Source organism: Mauremys reevesii, linkage group 10 (genome assembly GCF_016161935.1).
Source record: "Mauremys reevesii isolate NIE-2019 linkage group 10, ASM1616193v1, whole genome shotgun sequence".
NCBI lineage: Eukaryota > Metazoa > Chordata > Testudines > Geoemydidae > Mauremys > Mauremys reevesii.
In genome coordinates, this window is record NC_052632.1 from 2,550,590 (window position 1) to 2,574,865 (window position 24,276).

General features: G+C 43.2%; 1 protein-coding gene across 1 annotated transcript in view; it reads left to right on the top strand.

The window, feature by feature from the left end:
• The first annotated feature begins 831 nt into the window (after positions 1 to 831).
• Positions 832 to 24,276, top strand: part of UACA (uveal autoantigen with coiled-coil domains and ankyrin repeats) — a 72,141-nt gene continuing 48,696 nt past the window's right edge. Inside the window, exon 1 of the mRNA XM_039492212.1 lies at positions 832 to 991. Coding sequence (XP_039348146.1) covers positions 932 to 991 — 60 coding nt within the window. The 5' untranslated portion in view covers positions 832 to 931. The remainder of the gene's footprint in view (positions 992 to 24,276) is intronic.

Sequence of the window (24,276 nt, forward strand, 5' to 3'; positions counted from 1 at the left end):
ATCAATCACAATTGTTATAGGTGGCACAGTCCTATTGGGTGTGATGGGGTGAGAGAGATGTGAAATAGACTTCATGCTGAACAAAGCTGTGCCAGAAAAACCCGCCCCAAAACACCCTCCCTGATTCTGTTTCTGAGGAACTAAATGTAAAGGGGGTGGGTGGGGACCCACCGTTCTCTTTCACCATGTTTAGGATTCTTGGGTGGTAATGCTGTTTTTCGGCTTGTTATTTTAGGCAAATTATGGCTCATTTTTGCCCTGATTGGCTTCCCTGGAACGTCATTGGAAAGGCTCCTGCTGTCCTCAGTGGGCCTTGCAAGAGCACAAAGCCGAGTTTAAAAGAATCAGCCTTGAATCAGGGAGAACCCTCGTTTTTTATGCCTCTCGCTGCTTATTGACTTCCTCCACCATACAAAGTCCTCGGCAGCAAGGGGGGTTATGAGTGTACCAGAGCTGAGCCCCCCATGCCAAGCGCCCAGCCCGCGGGGGTGTGATGCTGGCAGAGCTGCCCCCAGGCACAAAGGGTGATTCTGGGGAGGGGGTGTCTAGGATGTACCCCCTGCTGGGGCACCCTGTGCAGAGGGGCTGTTGGGCCTATATATATATCTCCCCCCCCACCCCCAGTGAGTGCTGGGGAGCTGCTGCTGCTGCGGGGGCCCCCTGGCGGCCGCGCTCGGCCCTGCGCCGGCTGCTGCCCAGGGGGCGGGGCTCTGAGCAACCAGGTGCGCAGGCCCCGCCCCGCCCAGGTGAGGCTCGCAGACCCTTTTTCTAAGGGGAAGTCCCGCCCCCGAGCTCCGAGCTCCGTTCCCATTGGCGAGCGCGCCCGCGCCGGCGGCCGGTGATTGGGTGCGGCGGGCGGAGGGGCGGCCCCGCTGCAGCCGCCGAATCTGGCTCCGTCCCGCTGGGCGGCAGAGCGAGCCCCGGCCGCGCCATGAAGAGCCTCAAGTCCCGGCTGAAGAAGCAGCACGAAGTGTCGGTGGGCGGGGGCGCGGTGAGTCCCGGCGGGCGGAGCCCCCTCCCCCCCCCCGTGCGCGCGCGGGGCCGTGACCTGAGCTGGGGGCTGCGCGGCAGTGGGGGGAGGGTTACGGGGGGGGCTCACGGCAGTTGGGGGGCTGGGCTGTGTGGGGTCGTGGGCTGTGCTGGGCTGTGGGAGGGTTACGGCGGGGGCTTGCAGGGTTGTGCTGGGCTTGGGTGGCGGGGCATGGGGGGCTCACAGGGCAGTTGGGGGAGGGCTGTGCTGGGCTGTGGGAGGGTTACAGGGGGCTCACGGCAGTTGGGGGGCTGGGCTGTGGGGGTCACAGGCAGTGGGGAGGGCCTGTGCTGGGCTTGGGTGGAGGGGCATGGGGGCTCACAGGGCAGTGGGGAGGGCTGTGCTGGGCTGTGGGGGTTACGGGGGCTCATGGCAGTTGGGGGCTGGGCTGTGTGGGGTCATAGGCAGTGGGAGGAGGGCTGTGCTGGGCTGTTGGGGGTTACGGGAGGGCTTGCAGGGCAGTGGGGGGGGCTGGGCTGTGTGGAGAGTTGCGGGGCAATGGGGAGAGGGCTGTGCTGGGGCTTGGCAGGAGGAGTGTGGGTTGTGGGGCACCATGGGGAGGGCTGGGCCGTGGGGGTGTGTGTGATGGAATTCCCTGTCCATCCCAGCTCTCCAGAGCCAGCCTGTTGTATTCTGTCACTTCTCTTAAAGATCACTAGATAGTTTTTTAAACAGCGTACACGCACTGTACATGGGTTTTTATCTCTCAGGAAATTTGTGTCTACTATACACTTGGAAATGTGGCTTATTGGAAAGAGGCATAGAAATACTCTGAAATACAGCCCTCATGTTTGTAGAACGGTGCTCTGGAAGCTTGTTTGGTATAATGCTAGTTCTTCTCTGTATCACAGTATCGTGTTTAACGTTGTTACAAAATAAATAAGTTCAGAAGTGTCTTTAAGCTTGACGTATAATGTATAGACTTGCACTGTCTATTGGTAGTCATTAGAAGTCATTTGTTAGAGTAGTATTCTTTGCTTTTTCAGAGCAAGTTTAACATGGTGATACTTAAATGTTAAGAAATGCTTTAGTAAATCGCAACATTTGTATTCAGTAATTGATTTTAAGGGAAAATATGAAGATACAGGATTTTGGTCAAGTACTCTCCCAATTCAAATAAATGTGATTCATTTACCTCAACAAGATATTTTTGTAAAATTGAGATTATTTTTATGTATGACAGTAAACTGCTTTTGCTGAGATTTTGAAACTTTGAGGATCACGACTGAGCAGAAACTAACTTTCTGAGAAGGAACTGAGTGGTATGAAATGGCTATTGGCATGCAGAAATGAAGTTCATTGTCAAATGTAGATGGGAGGAGATGCTGATGATATGGTGTACAGCGTGAGTTTTTGCTGGGTGTCAGTATGCCATAAAATTGAGGTGTGTTGTGGGTACTGGTTATTAACTTGTTGGGGTGTAATTTTGAGATAATCAGACCTTGAAATATTTACCAGGTACATACCAAACTCTGGCTTGTAAGTTTACTATGGAAAAACTTTGTGTGGGTGGCTGTTAATACAAGTAAAGGGAAATGCCTTGGAGAATTCCAGGCCCTGTTCCTAACTGCTGTGGGAGGGAAGATGGTGGGAATCCTGCTGAGATGCTGTCCCAGGATCCATCTTGCGAGTGCTCTCTTTCTTTTTTTTTTTTAATTCAATTTTGGCTAGTAGGTGTCCAATAAATTCTAAGCTCCCACACCCTTATCTAGCCCCTGGAAGGCAGAAAGGTACTTCTTTTCAAACCCCTTGTTTCCTGAGCCTTTTTCTCCAGGTAAGATTCTCCCAGTAGCCTCTATGCATGGCTCTGGTGCTTTTCATAGCTTTCTCAAGCAGTAGCAGAGTGAAATTGACAGAATTAGTGTCAGTTCCTCTGCTGTCTACAAAGTTTTGAATAACTGATGTTATCCAGTCTTGTTAACTTCTTGATGCTGTTGCTGCTTGGGAAAGCTTTAAGCAGCCCATTCAGTCATGTGAATGGTCTCAGATCAGATGCAGGTGAACAGTGCTGCTGTGTTTCACATTTGGGAGGTTAACTTTGCAACTGTAGGGTCTAGAAACTTTTTAAAATAAAAAGCAAAATTCTACATAAATTGAGGGCTTAGTGCACCCTCCGCCACCTCTTATCAAGAAAAGTGCCTTATTCATCAATGGTCTCAAGATGCATGTCACCTTATAGATGTCAGTTGCTCATGTTAGCGGTGGTCACAGCAGCATTCAACCCTAAATAGTCTACATTCTTGAGATTCCAACATGTACTGATGCTGTAAATGTCTTTGGGTGGTCCATTTACTGTTGAGGTACTGCATTCTTGCAAGTTACACTAGGTGTTCAGTGAAGATACTCATCCTCACTTTGGAACAAATTAAATGAAAAAGATTAGTTGTGTATCAAGAAACAGCAATGGCTGCTGAATTATCTCTGAATTAGAGGTGATAAAGAGATTGTGTATTCATTCCATCAAGTTTCTTTATTTGTCAAAGTTTGGGATTGAAAGTTTTTTCTGGTATTCAGATTTCTTGTTCTCATATTATATGCTAATAGTTATTACAGCATCATACACAGATTTTATAATTTTAGCGTGCTCTACAAATATAAGCACCTGTGCACAGTCTCAGTGAGAAATATGACATGCACAACACTTTGAGAAGAAAGGCGAGGGGATTGTTAATGAGTGGAATGCTGGAGGAGGTTGGTTAGAAGGGAAGGAGAGTTTGTAGGGATAAGGAGGAGCATGGTAGTCATAAAGCTTAGTGTGGGAGGGAAAAGGGAGGAGTTAAGTGGGAGGACTGGGTAGTGGGTAGGAAACAAGGAGGAATGTCATTGCGCTAGTGTAATAATTTAATGTCTTTCATAATGGAAAGCATGGAGCAAGCTTTGACCTCACAGTCCTCCAGTCTAGTTTTCTTATAATTTCTCACTTTAAATACAGCAATCTCTTGCATAGGCTCTGTGAATTATTTTTTTTATTGTTTTAGCGTCTGTTGACTGAGCCAGATTATTATGCAGTTTCAGAAGTGGTTTGTCAGACAAATGATTTTTTTCATTAAATCATGTAGTTTAGAAGTACTATAGCCACTAGCAACTAAAACCTTCTCTTTAGAGTTAAGTTGTCTTTCTAGTAGTTGTGCCATCTGCATCAGATCTGGTCAGTATTGTTTGAGACTTCCCAGTACATTAAGGCTATCTTTTGCTGTTATGTTATGTTGCAGATTTTTTGTTTCCACAATTCATATATTTATAATGCTTCATTAAATATTTTAGTTCAGTCTTGTAAAACTTACTTTATTTTGTGGCTAAATCTAAAATAGTGTGATATACTGAGACCTAGCCACTATATTCTAGGTGGAAAACTAATATTTATTGAAAACATCTCAACAAGGTTGACTTAAATATCCCTTTAGCATTGTATTTTTGGAAACACTTCCACATGCCTGTCAATTCTAAATAATCTGTATTGATATGCTAGAAATGAGTGGACAACTTCCTAAAAATGAATTTAAAAACAGAAGCTTTAAACACATTGCCCAATAGGGCAGTGTGGATGGCAAATGCAACTTAACTTGTACAAATATAAAGTAATGCTTGTTGACAAAAATAGCATAACCTTCACATGCGTACTGATGGGCTCTGGAGTTTCAGGGGAGAAAAGCTGTAGGAGATCCTTTGGAAAGGTCACTGACATCATGCAATGGCAGTTAAGAACATACAGGATGCTTGGATGTGTTTAAGATAAACTATTTAAATTGTATCATTGAGTGGTGGTATGTCCACATCTGGTTCCAGTTATCTGCCGCACTTGAAAGATTTAGTGGAGGCTGAGAATGTCTAGCGGAGGACATCAAAGATGATTAGAAACTTTTGAAATCTGCACATATGAAATTTCAATAACCTACATTATTTAAAGGAGAAGAATTTGAGGGGACTCTGAGAGATTCCAAATAAAGGGCATATTAAAAACAAATTACTTCAACTCATTCTGTAACACTGGAGAAAATATTTTTTGTGGGGGGGAATAATCAAAATTAAACTATGTTCAGAACTCATAAAAAGAAATGTTACTTTATTCATTGCACAGTCTGAGAATTCATTACTGTGGGTGATCAAGATTTATATTCTGCATAGAATGTTGAAAAAGAAGTGGATGGATAATTATATGACCACTGACAGTGGTCGCTATCCAAAATGAGATAAGTGTTTTTTTTTTTTTGTTTAAGTGTTTTTGTCTAGAGGAGTCAGGAAAAAAATTCCCACCTTGCTATGTAACTCCACTATTGTCTTGGTGCACTGAGCCTTTTTTGCCTTCCTCAGAATCATTAGGCGTGGGTCATTGCTAGACGCAGAATACTGGAATAAGTGGATGTGTGGTCCAGTCTGATATGGTAAACTCCCGTCAACCTTTAATCCAATTGTTCAAACACTATCACAGATCTTACTATATGTACTGCTAAGAATTAAGTGCCAACAATTTTGCTATTGATTATTGGTTCTGATAATTTCTGAGAACAAATTGTGGCATGTTTACTCCAAAATGAAATAGAGGGGTGAAGCTCGTAATACATATACTTGGCAAAATATAATTTTCTTTTGTAAGATGTGGTTTCTTATCCCAAAGGTGGTACTCAAAACTGAACTAGGTCTGATCATCCTTCACTAGATTAAAATGGGAAATATCTCCTCTGTGTTATCCTAGTTTTAGTTAATTGATACTGTATCGTGAATAATTCTCATACTTCTGTCAGGCATATGTGTGTTTTTAAAAAAACCTGTGTTCCTGAAAGCTGAACTGAAAAGTTAGAACAACTAGTGATTGGATGCTTGTACAGATTGACTTTTGTTTATTAAAAAAAAAAATCACGAAAAGCTTTGTGTATAATTAAAATGTTTATTCTTAGAACATGCTTTTTGATGCACTGAAAAACAGTAAGCTGCTCATGCTGTTTTGATGATGCAAAATGAATGGGCTGGGGGATAGACTGTTAGTTTAAAAAAAATTGCTGGCTGATGGCTTTAGGCAGGTGTTTTAAAAATGGCTCTCTCCTCACCTTCATATTTAAATATCCAGAATAAGCAGAATCCTGAAGGAGGCCCGGAGGGAGCAGTTCTCAAGTCTGTGCCAAAGATTTAGTTATGGTGGCTATTGTCTGAAATTAAGATGGGCTCTTTCACAAACCTATTTGTACTAAAATAGGTTTCCAAGCAGTACCTTTTGTGCATTAATCCAAATAACATATTATTAAACTGTAGTCTCTGAGCAACCTCTGTAGTTAGTGATAGCTAAATGTTCCTAAAGTTATATGTATGTAAAGCAAGTTCTGAGGATGTTGCTGTACTCTATTATATAAATGACTTTTCCTCCACATTTCTTTTTGTAAGGAGTGGAACTCCTCTTTATCCACGGCTGATAGTAAAATGACTGAGTGCAATCACTCTTGTATTCTTATCAGAACTGAAGTGTGTTGTAACCCTCTGGATTAGCTAGTCAACTAGCAATGACATGCATCTATCTGAGGCCCTGTCTACACTATAAAAAAAACTACGTTTAATACACGGGTATAACAATGTGTTATAGCATGGTTTATTTCTGCCATTGTGGAGTGAAAAAATAAATGGTAGAACCATGCTTGAAAATCATGTTTTTAGTTTGGGCAAAACCTTGTTCTCTGTGGCCTTTTTAAATTCAAGTTTCTGCTTCTGCTCTCTTTGAGAGCTAGATTGTAGGTAAGGGGCTGGCCACATCAGCATTTTAACCTTTTGTGTTGTCTAACCCTGCTTGTTGAAAGCGTGTCTTGAAAATGTGATTAAAATGCTCGTGAGCATTCAACACTAGTGATCCCATTGTTGCTGGCAGCGGTAAGAAATCTGAGGAAAAGTTCAGGGTAGACACAGGCTAAAGCTGGGGTTCTCAGGACAAATTTTTTGGTGGCCTCAGAGTGCGGCCATTGGTGGCCACTCTCACACTTTTTCCTAAAATACTTACTGTATATACTTGTTCATTAGCCCGTTCGTTTATAAGCTGACCCCCCAAGATGGTTAGGTAAAAATAGCAAAAACTGTATGACCCTTTCATAAGCCAACCCTATATTTTAGGGGTTGGCAAATTTTGGCTCTTGGCCTGTCAGGATAAGCTGCTGGCAGGTCTGGATGTTTTGTTTACCTGGCGTGTTTGCAGGCATGGAGCCCCTCAGCTCCCTGCGGTCGCAGTTCACCATTCCCAGCCAGTGGGAGCTGCAGGAAGTGGCGCGGGAGCTGAGGGGCTCCATGCCTGCAGACACTTCAGGTAAACAAAACGACAATGTATTAGATATTCAATTCAATGATTCCATAGAGTTTAAAATAATCAAATTTTGGTGTTGACCATTTTATAAGCCAACCCCCGCTCTTTGATGTGTCACTTTTTTACCAAAAATATTCGGCTTATGAACGAGTATATATGGTAATTAGCTTTAGGAAAAACAAATGCACATACACATGTCCAAATCATTGTAATTATTTACTGCTAGCTAATAAGTCTGTTGTGAAAAGTGATATTAACCAACATACAAGTCTCACTTTTCACAGCAGACTTACTCAGCCCTGGTAAGCCTGTGGACAAATTAAGCCCTGGATGGGGAGTTAGGGGAGGCAGCGGAGGCCAGAGACAGTGGGGATGGGTGGGTGGGGGGCTAGGGAAGCAGCTGGGGGCTGGAGCCTGAAGCCCCATGGCCAGGAGATGGAGCCTGAAGCCCCATGGCCAGGGGCTGCCACCGCAGGGCTGAAGCCCAAAGCCTGAGCCCCACCGCCCCTGGGAAGGTGGAGAAAATCATGGGCTGCCTGCTCCTCCAGTGTTCTCTTTCCAGAGGAGGGCAGGGTCCAACCCCTGCTGGTGGCCCAGCAACCAACACCAAGGTGGTACATCCAGGAGCAACAGGGAAGGGAGGGGCCACTACTTTACCGCGTGCCCCGCTCCGCTCCATCACAGTCCAGGAGGCTGTGGCCGCAAGAAAAGCCCTTGGTGGCTGCATGTGAGAAACGCTGGGCTAATGTTGGTCCACCATGTTGTCTTCTGTCGAGACAGACAAGAATTTTTTTTTCTTAAAAACAAAAGAACAAACGCTGTTGTAATATGTTGTGGCTGATATACTGACCTTCTGCACATTCAAAAAATAAACACTCTATCTCTTTGTTCTTCTCATTCAATTAAACAGATTTATGATGAGTGCTGTCCTGGTACTTGAGATGGCACAAATGGAGGAAGACGACTCCTGTCGTCAAGTGTTTAGTTTAAATCAGAAACATGCAACACAGTTAGACAAGATATGCATGTTGTAGGGAATACTGTAGATCCTAATACATCTTTAGAGGTGGATTGTAATTGAGAAGCTTAGTGGAAGGAGTGTTTATTTTAATAAAATACTTATGGATTTCAGGAGCTCCAAAAGAGAGAGAAACCAACTGGTAAGCAAAAACTCATTGTAAAATATCATTGGTAACTCTTCTGCATGCTTACTCAGTAAGCACATAGTATTGTTTATCTGAGCTTTTTGACTAGGATTGGCAAAGTGCTTCCAGTTTGTTTGAACTCTTCTCTCAATTACATAATAGTTAGCATTCATAAGGAGCTTTTATAAACAAACTAGTCCTTGCAAAAGTTGTGAGGCAGGGAAGTGTTGCCCCCAGATCTTCTTTTCTTGGTGGGTGAATGGTGAGTCAGTAGCAGAGCCAGCCCTACAACATGATAGTTCCTCCTTGAGTATGTACTCTACCCAGTAGGACTGCTGCCTTTGGTGACCGGGGAAATAATAAAATCAGATTGTTAAATTCTATGCAGTATTTTCAGCTGCTCCTTTTTCAGTATGTGGAATCATACCACCTAACACCCGTCTGAGAATTTTCATTTCATTGAAACCCTGCAATGGCACGGCTGTAGCAGTTGAATGTAGACACTACCTATGTTGACGGGAGGGGTTCTCCTGTTGGCATAGGTAATCTGCCTCCCCAAGAGAAGTACCTAGGCCAATGTAAGAATTTTTCAGTAAACCTAGTGCTTTCTATGCTGGGGATTAGGTTGGCTTAGCTACATCACTTGGGTGTGGATTTTCCACACCCCTGAATGATGTAGCTAGGTCACACTAACTTTTTTTAGTGAAGACCAGGCCTGAGGGCAGGTCTACGCTATTGCTTATGTCGATATAACGTACGTTGTTCAGGGGTGTGAAAAAGCCACCCCCTGAACGATGCAGGTTACAGCAACCTAACTGGTGCTGTGTTGGCAGGAGATGCTCTCCTGCTGACACGGCTTCTGCCTCTCGTGGAGGTGGAGTAATTATGCCAACGGGAGAGCTCTCTCCCATCGGCCTAGAGCATCTTCCCCACACATGCTACAGTGGCGCAGCTGCATCAGAGTCGCTGATGGTCTTTGGCGGCATTTCAGCAGTGGGTGCTTCTGGCTTTGGCGGCAAGACTTATTACCCTCTGCCGAACGCAGTCAGTGACTAAGGACCCTCCGCCGAAGACCCGGATGGGTGAGTGTAACAATTAAAAAGGTGCCCCCCTGCAGCGGTCCTGATATTTTACAGTTAGCATCTGGTCCCCCTACTCTGCCTCCTGTTTTCCCTCTGCTTCATGAGGATGTGCTTTTGGCCAGGCCTGTACCTGGTGCTGGGAGAAGTACACAGCACACCAGCGTAGCTGTTATGTTGGGGGCTCTGCCCACTCTCCATCCCTCCTTCCATTTCTGGGTTAGTAGTGGGGACGTAACAGCCCTGCGGAGCCTGTTCTCTTCCCTGCAGTATGGGTAGCTGGCGCAAGGGAGCCGTACACCTCTCTTACTCCCTGGTGTGGCCACAGTCTCATCCTTAATAAGCACTTCACGTTTTTATGTAAAAAATTCAACAAATATTTGTTTGCTCCCAGGCTATGTTGAAAGTCCTGGTAACGTCTCTCTTCACAGAGCCTAAATGATTCCATCTGTATCCTGTAGCTGAGACTCATCTGTGTGTGTGTGTGTGTGTGTGTGTATGTATATATATGTATATATATGTATATATATATATATATTTATATTTCTAAATACATAACTGAAGTATCATCTATTGATAGACGTATTGAAAATCACTCTTATCTGTGCTATGCAGTCTGGGAGATGGACCAAACCTGTCAATCGGCAGTAGCTGAGGTGTGTTGCTCCACCTCTGAGACCCCCGGATTTCATCTGCCTCTCCAGCTTTAGGCAGGCAGAGTCCCTGCTGAAGAACAAACTTTTTAAAGAAGGGGGAGGGGGAAGGGGGAAGGCTTAAAATCTCCTGGCCGTGAAGGTCTGCCTCTCCTGCCAGAGGATTCCCTTACTCCTCAGTGGCTGGTACTCTGTCACCCTCTGTTCAACCATGTGGAATGCAGAATGGCAGAGAAGGGGGAAAATCAGATGTCTCCTGCGCTGCCTCCTGCTGATTAATTGCCTCCATGGAAATCTGTGGAGACCCTGGTGCCTCAAGTGCTCAGACGTGACAGGGTTTCTCGCAGCCTCCCTTCCCAAGCAGGAGAGCCCCCAGGAAGCAGCGGCAGCACCTCAGCAGCAAAATCCTCTGTTCCTGGCACAGATGAGCACAGCTGCTCCCGCCCCTCCCCATGTGCGGGAGCTTAGGTTGAAGCGCAGTGTCAAAGGGCCAGGGGAGCTTTCCACCCAACCCCTAGAGCCTGCATTCACAGCCCCATGGGGCAGCTGTCTGGCCCCTCCCCTGCACTGGTGGTGCCAGGGAGCTAATGACAGGGATCCAGGGACAGAGCAAGGAGAGCCTGGGAACCTGCATTCAGACCGAGCCCCTCCCTCTGTTCTGCAGCATGCATCCCCTTCAGCTCTGCAACGCTCACAGCAATGCTCTGCCAGCAAGGTCAGCCTCATATTGCCTCCCAGTGCGACAAAATGGCCACGGACTCCCTTTGTATGACTAGAGCCTGTGGCCTAGGGTCAGCCTACCTCCAGGCCATGTCCAGAAATCTCACCTGAACAAAGCATGGGCCCAGTCCCGCACAACCCCCCTTTTTCTCAAGGCACGAAATCTGCTTAAAAGAGTAATCGCAAGGTTCCTCCCCCACCTCCAGGCTCCCTGAGCTACTCTTACCATGGCCCAGCTTCTGGCCTGGTCAGGGGGCGGGGCCTTGGGAGGATGAGGAAGGGTAGAGGGTATGGCCTCGGTTCCAATGCTGGGAGCACCCCCACTTTTACATAGGTTCTGGTGCCCCCAATCTCTTCCATCTTCTGAAGAGTCTGACTCAAGGGTTCCTCTAAGGCAGTGGTTCCCAAACTTTAATAATCCGCAAACCCCTTTCACTAAAATGTCAAGTCTCTGGAACCCCCTCCTAAAAATGAATATTTCCAGGGATTTTCTCCCTTACCTGAGGATAAAGTATAAAAGCAGTCATCTTGGAAGTATAAAATTGGTTTTTATGACATGATTATTACACACTATATTTATCATTACAGTATTTTATTACATTATGAAAACGGCAACACTCTTCCAAGATCTCACTTTCATAGCTTGTATCACTTTGATTAAGCCTGTTATAAGACAAGGCTCCTAGGTTTCATCAAGGGGTATCAGATGTGAAACAGCAGGAAGGTATTTAAGAAGCCAACTCAAAAAGTTCCTCCTGCACAAGCATTCAGGTCTTGAGCAATCCAGGCAAACAACACACATTACAACAAAGCTTAAACTTGTTGTTCATAATAATTTAAAAAAAAAATACTAGCAGCCTATTTAATTTTCAAAACAGCAAAAAAAAACCCACCTCCCTTTCCATTTCTTATAAGGAGTCTTGAAGTTTAAATCTCCTCAGTGTGATAGATATGCTTGCTTTGATCTGCATAGCTCTTGGAAGTCCCTGGGGCTCTAGGCTGCTGGCCCTGTGGTGCCTGGGATCCCTAGGGACAGCTCTGTCCGCCATTAGAGATTTTTTTCCTGAGAACCCCCTGTAACATTTCACGAACCCCAGTTTGGGAACCACTGCTCTAAGGGTATGTCTACACAGCAATAAAAGACCTGCAGCACAGCTGTGACCAGCGGGCTGAGGCTGCAGGGTTGAAGATTGCAGTGTGGATGTTCAGGCTGGGGCTGGAGCCCGGGCTCTGAAATCCCATGAGAGGGGTGTGTCTCAGAGCCCAGGCTCCAGCTTGATCCTGAATGTCTACACTACCATTCCCCCCCCCACAGTTTGAGCCCTGTGAGCCCATCAATTGACCCAGGCTCTAAGAGTCACAGCTGTGGGCTTTTTATTGCAGGGTGGGTGTGCCCTAGGAGGCACAAAGTGAAATTGGTTTCCTTTAAACTCTGTAAATCTGCAGAGTGCAGATAATTCTCAGCATCTGATTCCTGTTTATCTTTATGGAGTGCAACGGGGCAGGCATTCTTCAGTAACTGCTCACCCTCAGAGTGCAGCATTGGCAATTCAGTGTTGAAAAGACCATTCCAGAGATGTGTGCTGTTTCCTCTAGGCCTGCATACACACAACTCCACAATAGGAGTTCTCTTTGCTTAGGGGAGGAAGGTCAACACTCCAAATCAGAGCTAAAAACTAAAATAATAAAATTATTAAAGAAACAAAAAACCACGTGCACAGAGAACAGACTTTCAGGAAAACTGTACTGCATATTGTGAGCTACATTTGAGAGCTACAGCTGCCTTAGTCAAGCTATGGCTGTATATACCTCCTAATACACCCTGGGAGTGTGTAATAGCAGGACAGGGATTTCCTGCCACACCTAAAGACTGGGAAAACATCAGGCTGTCATTTTCAGCTGCCACTTCAGGTCGCCATGACTTAACTATTGGGCTGTCATTCCCAGTTGTCATCAGGCTCTAATGCCCTGGTTATTGCTCCCAGCTTCTGGTGCAGATTGTCCTGCCTCAGTACTGCCCCCACCTCCTTCCCCCAGCAGCCGGCTATGGAATAAGTTGACAGCAGTTCCGATGCAGAAGAACTGGCAGGCAGTGAGGGGCTTCCTGGCCCACCATTTTTCTTATACCCCTGCCTCCATTCTGCAAGGCCAGAACATTCCTTGGTGTGCACCAGTCAAAAATGATCTTGGTGTCACTACCAAAGATGAATGTGCCTTTTTTCCTGGTCGTCAAGTTTTCGTCATTTCTACTTAGGAAAGTTTTTTTTACCTGAAAGTGGCCTTCTCACTATACAGGCTCTTCACAGGCAACCAAGTCTAGGCAAGCATCACCTCAACCTGCACTTTCAGGCATGAAAACTATTGAGGGCATCATGCCAACTACCTAGGGCATCAGACAAAAGAATTTTATCATCTGACACCCGAGTGTGCTTTCATGCTCTTACAAGCAATGCCAACATTGGTGGGCAGTATTGCAAATATGGTCTCTCAAACTTTTTTTTTTTTTTTTTAAAAGAAATCATATGCCTAAGAGCTTCTGTTGGTGGAAGAGTCAGAGTGTGCAGATAGCCATTCTGGATCTCCTGTTAATGGGAGCAATTTAACCTATCCCTCCTCTTCAAAGGAGAAAAGGTCTTACTCCATATTATTCCTAGTTAAACAATCTAAAACAAGCCCAGAAAGCTACAGTGCACTTCCTGAAAGTATCAAACATCCATTTAACAAAAATCAAGATGGACACCTTCAAATCCACACTAGCTGACATCAATGGAGGGGGCTGCATGACTTCTATAGATGTGAAGGATGCTTGTGTTCGTATCCCAGTTCGACAGTCTTACAGTTGCTTCCTAAGCTTTGCTCTCGGAGTACATTACCAGTATAGATCCTTGACCTACGGTTTAGCAACAGGGCTGTGGTAGTGTGACTAGTAGCTGTCAAAAGGAAGCGGTCTGTGTGTCACCTTTCCTGGGTGATCACCTTATCCAAGCCTCATCCAGAGTCAGTTTTACGCTCTAGCACTGACCAATAAGGATGCTGCAGAGCCATGTTTTGAGAGAGTTAATTAGAGCTCTGTGTATTCCCAATCTGAGTGGGGTTGGTCATTGTAATCTACTAAATGTCTTATTGCAGGAAAGACAGGAGAAGGGGGGGAAATCTTATCAAAACAATCAACCTTTCAAGGGGAGTTCCAATTCATATGCTTCTGTCTCTTCTAGGACCAGTGGTCTCCATGTGGATATTAGGGAGTTTGTGCTCACATGAGGCTACTACAGAGCTTCTTCTTATCCCTGCCTAAACAATCTCTTACCTTTGTGAGGGGTGGATATCTCCCTTAAGGATTCTCCAGTCATTTCTTGACAGTTCTTGACCTCGTGTAAATAGGAGAGCAAGCACAGCATAAACTGGCGAGAGCTCAGGGCAATCCAATGTGATCTCAATGTTCTGCTCCCATATCTGGATTTACCTCAAGTGCTGGTCATGACAGACAATACTTCAGCCATGTCATTCATCAACAGACAAAGGGAACGTGATCTACTGTTCTTCAAAGAGAAGCTCGCTTCCCGATGTCTTGGGTAAGGACAATCTGCAGTCAATTTGTTCCCTTCCCATCCAAAGCAAATTGAATGTTGTTGCCGACTGGCTCAGCAGGCCAAAGTTAGATCATCCAGAATTAGAACTACACCTAGAGGTATTTCTCTGTGGTAAAGAAATTTCATCTTAGATCTATTGCTAAATTTGACTCCCCGCAAATCACAAGATTTCAGTTTTATTCTCTTACCAGTGGGTTCACCAAGCCAAAGTTCTGCCTTGTTGCAAAGATGGCCAAAGGGGACTATTACGTGCCTTCCTTCCCTTTTTCTCTCCTCACCAGAATGCTACAGAAGATCTGGAGAGAAACAGTACTAGTAATTCTGGCCAAGAAGGACTGTATTCTCTGATCTTCTTTACAGGGTACAAAGGCCTCCCATCTGCTTTCATCCAGAAGGGATATAATTAGGGATGTAGATTAATTGCAGTTAACTCACATGAATAATTCAGAAAAATTAATCGCGATAAAAAAAATTAATCGCACTGTTAAACAATAGAATACCAATTGAAATTTATTTAATATTTTTTGATTTATCTACATTTTTAAATATATTGATTTCAATTACAACACAGTATACAAAGTTGACCGTGCTCACTTTATATTTCTTATTACAAATATATGCACTGTAAAAATGGCAAACAAAAAAAATCTACATTTGTAAGCTGCACTTACACGATAAAGGGATTGCACTATAGTACTTGTATAAGGTGAATTAAAATTTTTTTTAATTGCACCATGGTACATGTATAAGGTGAATCTCTTTATCGTGTAAGTGCAGCTTACAGATGTAGATTGTTTTGTTTTTGAGTGAAGGTATGTAACAAATGGTGGCTGAAGCATGAAGGGGCATATGAATATTTAGCATATCTGGAATGTAAATACCTTGCAGTGCCAGCTACAACAGTGCCATGCGAACGCCTGTTCTCACTTTCAGGTGACCTTGTAAATAATAAGCAGCCAGGATAATCTCCTGTAAATGTAAACAAACTTGTTTGTTTTAGCAATTGGCTGAACAAGTAGGACTGTGTGGACTTGTAGACTCTAAAGTTTTACATTGTTTTGTTTCTGAGTGCAGTTATTTTTTATATAATTCTACATTTGTAAATTAGATTGAGATCGCACTACAGTACTTGTATTAGGGGAATTGAAAAAAGCAATTTCTTTTGTTTTTTACAGTGCAAATACTTGTAATCAAAGAAATATAAAGTAAGCACAGTACACTTTATTCTGTGTTGTAACTGAAATCAATGTTTTTGAAAATGTAGAAAATATCCAAAACTATTTAAATAAATAGTATTCTATTATTCTTTAACAGTGCGATTAATCATGCAATTAATTTGTTTGAATGCATGATTAATTTGTTTGATCTCTTGACAGCCCTAGATGGACTATTACAAGGCCCAGTCATGCACTAAAATCTAGACAGTTTAAGGAACTGATCACAGAACTAAAAATTAATGGTAGCGTATGTACAAGTGATCATGACTTGATCACTTTTAATGTGCAAACAGAATAAAATCCAGACCTCAGAGAGAGAGAGAGAGATTTGTTGCATTAAAATGGTCAGTTTCACAAAGCTGAAAAAAACATGAGCTAGCTGGGAGGAAGAATTTAATAATTTAAAAAAAAAGTGAGTAAGGGGGAATTGTTTAAGAACTCTTTGCTAGATGCCCTAAAAGCCACAATTGAGGAAGAAGGCCATATTGGTGGAAGAACTGCCGTGGTTTGGAGTGGAAGTGAAGCCAGCTATAACAAATGGAGGACAATGGAAGTTGTTGGAGTGAATATAAATCAAAAGCTAGGAATTGTAGAAAATTGATAAAGGAAACACAGGGATATGAGGAGAAAGCTATGGCCAGCAGAGTTAAAGACCATAAGGAGTTTAAGTATATTAAGTACAAAAAGAATCCTAACAATGATGTCGGTCCACTATTAGATGGAAATGATAGTATTATCAATAATAATGCAGAGAAGAAAGTGTTCTGTAAATATTTCTGTTCTATATTTGGGGGGGGGGGGGAATAGATGATATAGTTGTATCAGATGGTCAGAACGCTCTTTCAATTCCACTTGTATCTGAGGAAGATGTTAAATAGAAGCTACTAAAGTTACATTTTTAAATCCACGGGTCCAGATAATTTGTATCCAAGACACTTTTCAATAATCTTGAAACACTGGGGAAGTCCCAGAAGATGGGAAGAAAACTAATGTTAATGTCAATATTTAAAAAAGTAAATGGGATGACCCGGGTTATAGGCCTGTCAGTCTATTGATTCTGGTCAGGATAATTGATTGGCTGATGCAGGACTCGATTAATAATTATATTACTCTCCTTCAGTTAATCCCAAACAACACAGAATTCCTCTCAGGGTCCCAGAGTTTGGGCCCAAGCCCAGACATCTACACAGCAGTTTTTCAGCCTGTGAGCCCGAGTTAACTGATCTAGGGCAACTGAAGGGTTTTTATTCCAGTGTAAACATTCCCTTACTGGTCTGCCTTGAAGCTTTAGTGTTCTCTCAAGCAGGGAATGCTGTTACCTATAAGTTCTTAGCTGAAAGAAAAAACAAAAATAGTGGACATCTTACATGTCTTATTTATCCAGCCATTAGCAGATGTCTTAACTCATTATCCAATATTAATTACAGGATGGAGATCTACGTTTAAAACATTCCAGTCTAGAACTCCACTGTAAATGTCAATTCTTCATTAAAATAGTTTGATGTGAAAATGCAGCAGGCCTGTGAGTCTCTTTACCAGTGTGGGGGTAGGGAAGGGAACTAACTAGCTGACACTGTTCTGTACTATGACAGAAAGAACAGCTGGCGAAATAGGAGTATTTGAAACCTGTTTCCAGTGTCAGTTCTCATGACAATCTCAGTCCAACCTATTCCTCTTTAATCTCTTCAACCCATGCAAGAGTTTTTTAAACCAAACTTTTCATTATAATTTCTCTGCCCTTGAATAAAATTGACACTGGAAAGACTCGCCTGTGAATTTATACAAATGTACTCTGACCTTTGCAAAGCATGCAGTTTATTGCCCTGTTCATAGTATAAACTGATGGCTGACCTGATCTTTCAGTATCAGCAATAATCTGCTTCTCTTGTGTTCCATCCCTTTCCCCTCTCACATACAATATTGCAGGGGTTCTCAAACTTCATTGCACCATGACCCCTTTCTGACAACAAAAATTACTACACGACCCCAGGAGTGGAGACCGAAGCCTGAGCCTGCCTGAGCCCTGCCACCCTGGGTGGGGGAGGGCCAAACCCCATTGCCCAAGATTGGGGTACTGAAGCCAAAGGGCTTCAGCCCCAGGCAGGGGGCCTGCAACCTGAGCACTGCTGCCCAGAGCTGAAGTCCTCAGGCTTCGGCTTCTGCCTTGGGCCCCAGCAAATCTGAGCCAGTCCTGGCGACCCCATTAAAACGGGGTCACAACTCACTTTGGGGTCCTGACCCACTGTTTGAGAACTGCTGCAATCTTGGCAATATGTGAGCTGACTTCTGGTAAGAACAAATCCAACCAATTGTCTACTGGAAAGAGAAGGTGACATCAATGGTTTTCATTTTGCAGATATTGTTGTAGAGTTCCATTATTTTGGATGCTGTAGAATTTTTTTAAACATTTAAATAAGTGTAATGTGTATAGCCTGTGGGTGAAAACACAAGGACCAATGGTGAAAATGACAATCTATAGGCTTTAAATAAGTGATCAAGAGAAAGGGACAGGTAAGAGTATATGATGCGCTACATCTAGTATAGGAAGGGAAGAAATGCCAACTAATCCTTGCTTAAATGGAAAATGTAGCTGTTTACTCGTGGTATAAAGTATTAACAAATGTACTAATGTCAACCTACAGTGCATTTGGATATTTATACTTACCTGGCTTTCATATCAAGTCTAATGAGAAAGTTGAGTACAATCAGTTGAGAAGCTCATTGCATTGGTGTTGCCTATCTTCCTTAAATAAAGGTTTCTGTGTGCTGACTGAAACTTCTGCCAGAAGGAGCTGGCAGAGAGGATGACGAGCTGCTACCAAGCCCCTGATGCGTGCAAGTCTGGGCCAGCAAATAGGAGGAAGTAAGAAGATGTAAACAAATACCATTCATTTCTTATAGATACTAGCAATAAGTTGTAAAAAGGGAGGAGTGATGAGATTTTAGTTTGAATTTGATATTAGAAAAGGCTTTATTTAAAAAAAAAAAAAAAAAGACTGAAACACTGCCCATGTGCTTTATATGTGACCCAGACCCTCTGTGTTCTGGAACCTGCTGCAAAATTCACTCCTTGTTGCAGAATTCACTATAGCAGCTGATGTCTTGAGTGGTTTTGTTGCCTTGAGTCTGCAGATGGCATTGCCAATAGCAGTAAGGGGTGTGAGCTAGTCCTGAAACCTCAAATGTCAACACTGCTAATATTTCACCACTGACCGTTGTAGTAGACGCATCCTCTTCTGTATAGGTTCTTATTCTGTTCTGTAATATGGATTAATGTGCTTCTCCCACAGTTCTTCCCAAAGGCCAAAAGCCCCTTATGTCATGCCCACCTGGTATTCCAATTTCTACAATGTACTTGTGGCGTGTTAACAATGATCTGTGGGGGAAAACTGAAGAGATCATGGTACAGTAAACAAAATTGAATTTAAAATCAAAATAACTGGGTACTATAGTGACTGCCTATTGTGGTGGTTTATTGTTTCACTCAATCAAATGTCCATTTTAAAAAATGTACCTGAAAATGCTACAGAATCTCAGTCTGCTGAATTGGAGAGCTACAGAAAACAAGGTCTTGCTTCAGAATTTAGATCCTTCTTGCTGCTGAATATCATCAGGCATTGTTTATGGTGCTGCTGCTTTTTTTTTTCTTTAAGATCATGAGACTCACAAGATCATGAATCAAGCTTAATTTACTTAGAAATTGCATCTCTTGTGATTAATTTGTATGCATTGGCATGTCTGGAAGTTTCCCAGTAGATAAGCAGCACTGCTCAGTGTGAAAACCATGTGCTGTTATACCCCAACAACAAATGGAAATGGGCTTGGTGAGCCACAATCTCGGAAGATTGTAACACATTTCCTTAAACAATAGTTTTGTTTAGAGAGGGGCAGTTTTCCTTCTGGAATGATTTAAAGGAAAAACAATGTTTATAGAACCTAGCAACCTGTTACAGATCCCATTACATATCCCTTGTGTGCAAGGAAGAGCTATCAAAACTGGCAGACAGCTTTTCTCTCCATGGACACAGTTATCACTTTCCTCATTTAGTGTCCAAAACCCACACTTTTAGCTGGGAGTCTTGGGATCCCCCTTGCTGTATCTTGGAGGCACCTGGCGGTCTGAAAGAGCTTTTCTTGCAGATTTGACTTGCGTCCTTGTGAATGAGGATTCATATGCTTGCTCAGTCTTGGAACTCTAACTTGGTGATTTTGAACGATTCTAACAGTAGTGAGAGAGAGTAAATGCCTGGCACATGTGTCTCCTGGAACGTAGGCTAATACCAGAAGAGTCTTGCCAGAAGGGAGTGGAAAATGGAGAGAAGAGACCCACCCACATGGTGCACCCCACAGTCTGATCAGCCTTGTACTTTGTCACAGCCTTTGCCAAGCTCCCCCACTTGACACTCACCAGGCTGGTGTGTTTGGGTCCCACCACACTAGACCCGTGTGTTTAAGTTTCCTGAGACTGGGCTCAGAGTCCTGAGAGTCCTGAGTCAGCACTATCTCTTCCATTGATGTGTCAGGGAAGCTTCCTGGGCACGGGCTCTCTTAGTCCTTCATGAAAATGAGACCTGTAGGTCCCCAGGACCAGTGCTGACTCCCCATAGACATCCCCCTCCCACACTCCAAACCCTTTGGTCCCAGCCCACACCCCAACCCCCTGCCCCAGCTCGGGGAAAGTGAGTGAGAGTGGAGGAGAGGGAGGGAGGGGAGAATGGAGTGAGCGGGGCAGGGACTCGGGGAAGGACAGGCCCTTGGGGAAGGGGTGGGGTAGATCCTGGGTTGATTTTTAAATTAAAAATGTGATCTTGTGCATAAAAAAGTTGGAGACCCCTGCTCTAAGCCTTCTACAAGGATAGTCTATAAATAACTAACTGTATTGCTGATCTCACCCTGTGATTGTCATTCCCTACATTCTCAGCAGCTGTGTCCTTTCTGCTACCTCTGGTAACTTAAGAACATCCTGTCTCTCTTTCCAGAACTACAAGAGTAATCATCATTCTTGGTACCATATGTACTGTGAATGCCTTCAAGGACCTCTACTGGCAGGCCCTCATTTATTCGCTACTTAGTTGAACTAGCAAGTGGGGAAGTTTGTTTTTTGAAGGTCCCATTAATTCTAAGGGACATTGCTAAAGTAGGTAGGGCAGACTTTCCATCTCCTTTTAAAATGTTGCTATTTTAACTGTTGGTCATCTTTGCACTCCCCTCATCAAATTAAAAAAATGCTGTAAATGAATTCTTGAGCAGCACAAAGTGGGGAGAGGAAGGGACATGTTTCAAAGCTGCAGGGAAATGAGAGAGAGAGAGAGAATGTTATCTCTGAAGCTATAATATGCAGGGTAAGCTTAAATTAGTGGCAGCTCTCAGCTGTAAATAAAAACTATTCAGTCAATCTCCTTAATCATTTTCTCAACTACTGGCAAACAAGTGCCTTAAAAATCCAATTACCACCTACTTAAGCTGTTATATAATGCAAAAAGCATCCTCATACTGGACTTTCTTTCTTACCCTTTAATTTGGTTTATATGTCAATTTCTCATCGCCATGCCTGCACTAGTTTATTTTTAGATAATTTTCTGTTTCTTTAAAATGATGGAGAAGACTTCAGGCACTAGTTGGTTATTATCGTTCTTTGACCAGTTCCTATTGGTTCCCATTCACGGTGGAATTTAATTGTATATTCAGTTACCTAATTTTCAACTCTCCATTGAAAGACTTCAAGTTACAGAGAATCTACCATTTAATCCAGTTCAAACCAGCAAGTGACCCATGCCCCACTCTGTAGAGGAAGATGGAAAACCCCCCAGTGTATCTGCCAGTTTGACCTGGGGGAAAAGACCTTCCCATCCCCAAAATATGGCACTGAGTTAGACCCTGAGCATGTGGGTGAGGCCCACTGGCCAAAAGCCTGTGAAATAATTCTTTGTAGTAACTAGAGCCCTCCCCCTCTAGTGTCCCATCTCCAGCCACTGGAGACATTTGTTAATATCGGTTGTGGAAGGGCCATATACCATTGTAGGTAACATCATACCATACCCTGCATAAACTTATCAAGCTCAATCTTGAAACAAGTTAGGTTTTTTGCCCTCACTTTTGGATAGTTAAAAACCTTTGTCTAATTTCAAGCCTAAACTTATTGAAGGCCAGTTTATATCCATTTGTTCTTGTGCCAACATTGGCTTTTAACTTAAATAACTCTTCTCCCTCACCGGTGTTTATCCCTCTGACGTATTTATAGAGAGTAATCATATCTCTGCTCAGTCGTCTTTGTTAGGTTAAACAAGCCAAGTTTAAGTCTCCTCTTGAAAGGTACGTTTTCCATTCCTCTGATCATCCTAGTAGCCCTTCTCCAACACTTGTTCCAGTCTGAATTAATCTTTCTTAAACATGGGTGTCTGAATTGCACATAGTCTTCTGGATGAGGTTTCACCAGTGCCTTGTATAATGGTAATAACATTTCCCTCTCTCTACTGGCAATGCTTTGCCTGATGCATTCTAGGATTGCATTAGCCTTTTGTGTGGCTGCATCACATTGGCGGCTCATAGTCGTCCTGTGACTGAACAATACACCCAGGTCTTTCTCCTCCTTTGTCGCTTCCAACCAACAGGTCCCCAACTTGTAGTGAATTTTTTGTTGTTGGTACCTAAGTGCACCACTTTGCACTATTCATCCCATTTCTATTACTCCAGTTTTCAAGGTCATCCAGATCTTCTTATACAATATTCTAGTCCTCCTCCGTATTGGCAAAACCTCCCAATCTTGTCATTTACAAATTTCATTAGCACACTCCCACTTTTTGTGCCAAGGTCATTAATTAAAATGTTAAATAAGTTTGGTCCCAAGAAAGACTGAACCCTGAGGAACTTCACTAGTAACGTCCCTCCAGTCTGACAGTTCACCTTTCAGCATGACCGACTCTAGCATCCCCTTTAACCAGTTCCTTAACCACCTTTTGATTCTTGTATTAATCCCTATCTTCTCCACTTTAACTAATAATTCCGTATGTGGAACTGTATCAAATGCCTTACTGAAGTGCAGGCAAATTAGATCTGCATTTCCTTTGTAGTGGTTTTATCATCTTAAAAATATATATCAAGTTGGTCTGGCACAGTATAGCTTTTTGTAAACCAATGTATTCTGTCCCAGTTACCATTTACCTCTATGATCTTAACTACTGTACTTTCTCTTTCAAAATTTGTTCTAAGACCCTGCAAACAATTGAGGTCAAGGTAACGGGCCTGTTTTTCCCTGATCATTTTTTTCCTTTCTTAAATATAGATGCTGAATTTGCAATTCTCTAGTCATAGGGTATGGCCTCTAAGTTTATGGATTCATTAAAAATCCTTGGTGTTAGGCTGGCAATTTCATGTGCCAGTTCCTTTAATATTCTTGGATGGAGATTATCCAGGCCCCCTTGTTTGGTCCCAATAAGCAGTTTGCATGTCACTTCAGATGTGGTCATCTCTGCCTCCATATCCTCATTCCCATTAGCCACCCTGTCACTGTGCCCAGGATTCTCGTTACTCTTATTCAAAACTGAGGCAGTGTGTTCATTTAGTGTTAGGCCATGGTTGGATTATCTTTAATCTCCACTCCATTCTCAGTGTTTAACAGTCCCAATTCTTCTTTCTTTTTATTTATGACTAAAGAACCTTTTACAATTGGTTTTAATTTCCTTTGCAAAGTCCATCTCTGCATGGCTTTTCCCAGTTCTCACTTTTTCTCTACACTTTCTGACCTCCAGAGGTAGCTTTCCTTGCTGATCCATCCCTCCTGTTCTTGTTCAGGATAGTTTAGGAGAGTACTCAATGAACTCAGTGAGACTGGCTGCTGTGTGCCTTTTTTATTTGGATTAATGGGGTCTGACTTGCTTTTAATGCTTCAAAGTGAACCTTGCCATTGTGAGAGAGAACTATTTTTACATGGGCTTGAAGAGCCATTAAAGGGAAAACTACCAATGATTCTGAGTGAGGCAGTATGTTGTGTGATCTCTCTAGTAAATAAATATACATCCTTCATTTGAAAAATAAAATATATTATTTGCAATTTCCAGCAGCACTGGAAGTCTCTGTGTTTGAGAGTTAGCCATTGTCAAGAGGAAAAGATTATAGCAAGTATACAAATTATTAGGTGTCTGCTCTAGATAGCTTCTCCAGCTATCTTACTTCTGGTTCCACAGAACAGAATTCCAATATTTCACTGTTACAAGGTGATGGAAGCTAATATATAAACACATTGTTCACCTTTCAAATGTTACCTTTGATATTTTGGTGTAGACTGTTCCCTGCTGAATTTCTTTCTGGCGTCTTGTCCTGTGGAGAGGATCTGTGCTGCTTGTTAGAGTTCTGAAGATGTCGTCTTGCTGTGTGCTGAGGTCAGAGGGTAGGAAATGCTTCTGAGAAGGGAAATATTGTGGGGTGGGGTGAATGGAAGGAAGGTGGAAATCTTCCTAAATTTGGCAATGAAATATGTTCAGTAGGATTTTGTGATTCAAAGGGGGCAGGGCCACAGGTGACAACTCTGTGGATATTGAGGGTGGAAGGAAGGAAAGTGGACAGTGA